Raw genomic sequence first — 6,143 nt, 5'->3', positions numbered from 1 at the left:
ATGGAAAGGGGAAATACATTTCCTGCAAGCAGAGATCCCACGCAGGAGCTGGGGCTGCACTCACGTGGGAGCTGCCAAAACCTCTCCTGGAGCAGGGAGCCCAGGGGGTGGCACAGTTGCTCCACCAGAGAGGTCTCAAAAGCAAACGTTGGAAGGGCTGGAGCTGTGCCAGGGCTTGGCATGGAGCTCAGGGAAAGGTTCTTCCCCCCGAGGCTGCTGGCACTGCCCAGGCTCCCCAGGGAATGGTCCCGGCCCCGAGGCTGCCAGAGCTCCAGGAGCGTTTGGCCAGCGCTCTCAGGGATGCTCAGGGTGGGCTTGGTGGGGTGCCTGTGCAGGGACAGGGCTGGGCTGATGATCCCTGAGGGTCCCTTCCAGCTCTGTGACCTTTTCAGCTTTTCCCTGCCCAGGCTCAGCAATGTCTCACAAAGATGCAGGGCCAGGGGCTGGATTTGATTCCTTGCAGCTCTGCAGTTGTGTCCTGCCAGGCAGTGACTTCTTGCAGCCTGGTTCCTGCTGCTGCACCTTTGCCAGAGGTGGGGCACAGCCCAGGCCTGGCCCCAGGAATCCCTGAGCACAAGCAGGGCTCAAGAGAAGGGGCTGATTCCAGTTCCCAACCCCACGAGCACATCTGCTACAGGTTAAGACAACACAACTGCAACCATGAAAATAACCCTCCACCCGCCTTTCCCTCAGCCTCCCCAAATTCCTGGGTAATAACATGTTTAACTGTGCTCCCTGCGAGCTCTGCACGACAAATGAATGAGTGGATTTTGCAAATGAAGCTGTAGTGATGTGACCCAGAGCTGATAGGAGTTTCCTTTACATCATCCCCAACACTTCCGTTGCCATAACAAAAGGCAGCTCTGCTCTCAGTGCAGCCCCCTGCTCGCTCACAGGGAAACAAAGTGTTGTTCTCCCCATAACAATCCTCTGGTGCATCGACTGCACGGAATAATTGGATTAAAAAGGTTGATGCTGGGGTCTCAGAGGACACAGCCCACTTTGCACAAGTCTTCTCTTGGCCCTCTCACAAGGGGATGTTCCCTGCACTGGAGGGGAGGGACAGCCAGATGTGACATGAGAGCACTGGGGATCTCAGCAAGTGGACAACAGCAAACAGCTTAAAAACATCCTTCAGGTTTGCAGGATGGAATAGGTATAAATGGTTTGCACAATTAAACTCAGAGTTGCTAAAAGGGAGTACCTGAGTTCAGCGTTTAACATTCCAGGACCTTTTTTATGTGTTTCCACATCACAGGGATGCACTGGGAGGGTCGGGGCTGTGAGAGAGTCTAGAACTGTGTGCAAACACAAATTGAGGTTTTCTTCATGTTTTAGCCATTCCTCTGGATTAGAACTAACTAATTCAATGTATAGACTAAATTAAAGTCTAGCAACTCCTAATCTGTGCTAAAGAATGAACCCAAAGGGTCCTGATGCTGAAAAGGAATGATGATGATGATGATGATGATGATGATGATGATGGCTGTGTCAGACCAGGTACCCCCCACCCCAGTGTCACTATCTTGCTGAGAAAGGCCCTCAAAAAGCTGTTCCAGAACACTGAGTTGTAGGGGTGTTAATAAGCTTCAAATATTCCTGGAAAATGTCTTCACGTGGACTTTTATGGTGTGAAGTGAAAACTGCCAGCAAGCAGAAGAGCAGCTCTGAAAAACCTCCCTGATCAGCGTGAGGCTGAGGAGAACGTCTGGGGTCACCCAGGGAGGAGATTAGGTGGGATCCCAGAGGACCAGGAGAGCTGTGGGACAAGCAGGAGGGAGAGGAGGGAATTCCCTGGAGCCGTGGAGAGTCTCAGGCTGGCCCAGGGAGAAAGAGGGGACCTGGTCAGAGATTTCAGGGCACCTTGAACGTGCAGAGCCTGCAGAGCCAGCTCCGAGCTGCTGCTCAGGAACCCTCTGGAGCCACTGGAATGGAGCAGCCAGAGTGAATCCCATCCTTTACCCACCACAGTTTGCTCTTCCAGGCCTCCAAGATGTATGGGACAGGCCAGGTGGTGTCTGTAGCCTCCCCCTGAGCTCTGAAATCCCCAGCCCGATTTCCAGCATTACATCTTTTGGGTTCAGAGCCACGGAATGGAAGAGCCCCTGCTCCCAGGAGATGATCTATTGCACAATGAATTACTTTAAAACCAAATTGTTACCCCACAGGGCAGGGATCACACGACTTAAAGAGATGTTAACAAGCCGTGACAAACCTCTGGCATTAGAATTTTCAGGCAAGCTGTTCTGCATCTAAGGCAGTCATTAAGATCACACAGCATCTGAAAAATGAAGGATACAGCGATGAGTAACCCCTCTCTGCTCCACTCCAGAGACCTGCCCATAGGAAGCAGGGCTGTGATTTGCACACTATCTGAACCTGATTATGGCTAATTTTTTGCATACAGAGCATGGAAAGGATCCTGGCTGAGGCATGGAAAATATGTGGCCACATGAGTCATTCTGCAATGGTTCATAAATCCTGAGAGAATCACAAAAGCAAAACATCTAACATTGCATCTTCCCTCTCCCTGCCAGTGGAACTCCACCTCTTGACACGCTCGGCACAAGGATGTGGGAATATGGTGAAAGCAAAGGAAATAGGATCATTTTCTCCTTGGAATAGAAGAATCTCATCAAACAGCAGCCAGGCTCAGATTTGCAACCTTCACAGAAGAGGCCATTCATGAGGCGAGGAGAGAGAAACGAGCTGCTCCTCAGGTTGCCAAGCCAAATTTACAGTTCCTACTGCCTGGGCTCCAGCTCCTGTCCTTCCTTCCTTCCCTGCAGAGCCAGGCAAGGACTGCAGAGAACAGCCCAAAGCCCAGCACCCTCCCAGCCATGACCTCCTGTCCCACTGGCCCGTGCACGTGGTGGCCAGGGCCACACTGGGGCTCTGGCTCAGGAGGTGGGAGAGGATTTGGGAGCTCCCCAGAGCTGCTGTGCAGAGCAGAGCACAGAAGGGACCTGCTCTGGGGGTTAGAGCAGGGGGGACTTGGTAGCAAAGGATCTGAAGGCTCAGTGACCCTCTGCCAGTCCCTGTTACAGCATCCGAGTTGTCTGGGCACAACCAGCAGCTCCACGTGCTGCTCTGAGTTCTTATCCCAGGCAGAGTGGGGATTGTGCAGGGTGGGACTGCTCAGCTCTGGGAAAAAGAGGTTTTTTGTGGGGCAGGAGTGGCTGGAGCTCCCCATTATCTCCCCAACAGCAGGGCCTTCCTGCGTGCCCTCTGCAGGCCCCTTTCCTTTCCTGCTGCGAGGAGCTGCTCTCCCTGTCCCAGAGGTTTATCAGCGGAAGCAAAGCGTCTCCCTCTCTCTGCCACTCGCCCTTGGTGTCTCATGGTGCTCCTGCTGCTGCTTTCCAGTGCAAAGAGCTCCAACCCAGAGGACTTTTAACCATCCTCTGCAGTGAAAGGTGCAGGAGTTTGGTGCTGTTTAGCCAGGAAGGAGAAGCAGGAATAAAAGGGAATAAAAGGGAACTCTGAAGGGCCCAACCTGATCTGGAGGTTGCAAGGCTGACACTAAAACCGTTCCACTGCCAGAACACGAGTCTGCAGGAGCCCCCTGGAATCACTGGGAGATCTGTGTGGTCTGCAGCTCTGGTGTCTGGGATATCTCCCTCTTTGTAGTACCAGCAAATGTCGTGGCTCAGGCTTTAGGAAAAGACCTCAGCTCAGCCACAGAGCCACTCAGGTCTCTGCAGTGGGAGGATGCTCAGCATTCCCATGGGCAGAGGTGCGTGGGTTCTGTTTATGTGCAGACTGCACCAAACCCGACCACATTTGTTATTTCCAGGAATATTCCGGAGCAGGAAGGAGACCCAGATGAGTCACTTGAGCCATCATCTCACGCTGAGGATGTAGTGCAGCCCTAAAACACTTGGGGCTGGATGAACAAGCCCCTCCCAGTCCCACTCTGACGCTGGGGGTGTCCAGCCTGAGCTGCTGTGGTGCCAGCCCCTCCATCCCCTCATCCCGCCCGGGTCTGCCCCGTTCCTTCCGAGAGTTAAGGACAGCAGGAGGAAATGCGTAAGCAGGGTCCCTGCTGCTGCTGCTCCCACACAGCCCTGGCCCTGGGCTGTGCACAGAGCCTGCACTGCCATGGGGACCCTTGGGAACAGGCAGCTCCTGCTCTGCTGTGCCCTCTGGGGACTCTGCCTGGCCTCGGACTACGATGGTGAGTGTCTGCTTTGGGGGCAAAGCTGCTGCTTGTTGAAGTGCTGGGTGTTTGGACCTTTGTAAGATCCCTGGAAACTCAATTTTTAATGAGTTCACATGGGAGGATGCTCTGATAGAGCTTTGTGTGGGCTCTTGTTGAAGCAGGAGGTTGACAGAGGTGATACAGCAGAGAAAGAAGCTGGGGTGGAAGAAACTAGAAAGAGAAAGGAAAAATAGAGGAGCAATAAACCAGAAAGGACTCAAAAGCTAAATCTTCAGCTAATTATACACCCAGAGCAACAACTTTACACTGGAGTGGCTCCAGAACTTCAGATTGTTGTGAAAGCCTGGCAGAGGAATTGTTCTCTGGATTCCCAGGCCTGTTCATGGCTGTACATGGGAATTTCCCTCTGGATTCCCAGACCTGTTAATGGCTGTACAGAGGAATTTCCCTCTGGATTCCCAGGCCTGCTGATGGCTGTAGAGCATCACAGTCCATTGAGAGCTGTGGGAAACCACAGGGCAAAGGAATCAGGGATGTTCTCAGAAAGGTGGCTGAGGGTGGCTCCTGCACACCTAACTCTGCCAGCCAGCTTTTTCTGCTCATCACTCAACAGCCTTTCCAGAACATTCCCAGCTGTAGAGACCCCAAGAGAAAGGACAAAGGGCAGCCTTTGGGGTGAGCTGTGTGCGCAGCCTCCACAGAGACTCCAGCTTAGTGAGGAAGAGGCTGAGTGAGGAAGAGGCTGAGTGAGGAAGAGGCTGAGTGAGTAACAGGCTGAGTGAGTAACAGGCTGCCTTCCTCACAGATTACTCTCAGAACAGCACCAGCGAGCAGGCCAGCACACCAGAGGTCGCCCCATGTCCCCGAGCCATCCCGGGGGACCAGGCCACGGTCAACAACGTCACCTACCTGCTGATCCCCGAGGCCACCCGCGCCCAGCTGGGCAGCGCCGTCACCGTGCGGCTCATCCCCTGCCTCTACAGCCTGGTGCTCCTGCTGGGGCTGCCGGCCAACGCGCTGGCCCTCTGGGTGCTGGCCACCAGGGCCGAGCGCCTGGCCTCCACCGTGTTCCTGATGAACCTGGCCGCCGCCGACCTGCTGCTCGTCTCCGTGCTGCCCTTCAAGATCTCCTACTATTTCCTGGGCAACCACTGGCCCTTCGGGGAAGGGCTGTGCCGCCTCACCACGGCTCTCTTCTATGGCAACATGTACTGCTCCGTGCTGCTGCTCACCTGCATCAGCGTGGACCGCTACCTGGCCGTGGCTCACCCCTTCTCCTCCCGCGCTTTCCGCACCCCCAGCTTGGCCGCCGGCACCTGTGCCGCGGTCTGGCTCTGCGCCGCTGCCCTGACGCTGCCCCTGACCCTGCAGCGGCAGTCCTACCCCCTGCTCGGGGCAGGCCTCACGCTGTGCCACGATGTCCTGCCCCGGCACGAGGACGACGGCTTCTACTTTTATTATTTCGTGGTGCTGATCTCCTGCGCCTTCCTGCTGCCGCTGCTGCTGCTGGCGCTGAGCTCGGGCGCGGTGCTGCGCGTCCTCCTGCGCGGGGGCGGCCGCTACTGCCACGCCGCCAAGCTCACGGCCCTCGTGCTCATCTCCCTCGTGGTTTTCTACGCCCCCAGCAACGTTCTCCTGCTCCTTCACTACTCCAGCCCCTGCTCCAGGCTGCACGGTCGGCTGTACCTCAGCTACATGGTCAGCCTGGCCCTCAGCACCTTCAACAGCTGCGCTGACCCCTTCATCTACTACTACGTGTCGGAGGATTTCCGGGAGAAGGTGAGGAGGAGAGTCTTCAGGGGCAGCAAAAAAACCACCACTTCCCTGAAGACCTCCAAGGAAACGCTGCCCCGCTCCAAGCACTCGCTGGTGTGAGCCTCCAGCCCAGCTCCTGCTCCCAGGGCACTCATCATGCACACAGTGGGGATCAGATGAATTCAACACTGGAATTCCACAAGTTTCGCCCAGAACAGCGTTTCCCAGG

General features: G+C 55.4%; 1 protein-coding gene across 1 annotated transcript; it reads left to right on the top strand.

Moving 5' to 3' along the window:
• The first annotated feature begins 4,043 nt into the window (after nucleotides 1-4,043).
• F2RL3 (F2R like thrombin or trypsin receptor 3) lies at nucleotides 4,044-6,118 on the top strand. The gene is made up of 2 exons (XM_053965788.1): nucleotides 4,044-4,174; nucleotides 4,965-6,118. Exons 1-2 carry the CDS (start codon nucleotides 4,099-4,101, stop codon nucleotides 6,032-6,034), a joined length of 1,146 nt encoding a protein of 381 aa, XP_053821763.1. The 5' UTR covers nucleotides 4,044-4,098; the 3' UTR covers nucleotides 6,035-6,118.
• Nucleotides 6,119-6,143: the final 25 nt, after the last annotated feature.

Source organism: Vidua chalybeata, chromosome 27 (assembly GCF_026979565.1).
Source record: "Vidua chalybeata isolate OUT-0048 chromosome 27, bVidCha1 merged haplotype, whole genome shotgun sequence".
In the NCBI taxonomy this organism is placed as follows: domain Eukaryota; kingdom Metazoa; phylum Chordata; class Aves; order Passeriformes; family Viduidae; genus Vidua; species Vidua chalybeata.
The sequence above is the reverse complement of the archived record's forward strand: the minus strand, read 5'-3'. Positions and strand labels throughout refer to the sequence as shown.

Excerpts from the sequence above, each read along its gene's own strand:
- F2RL3 (XM_053965788.1), top strand. The coding sequence starts at position 4,099 with ATGGGGACCCTTGGGAACAGGCAGCTCCTGCTCTGCTGTGCCCTCTGG. Across the intron at positions 4,175-4,964 it reads CCTGGCCTCGGACTACGATG|ATTACTCTCAGAACAGCACC; the intron begins GTGAGTGTCTGC and ends CCTTCCTCACAG.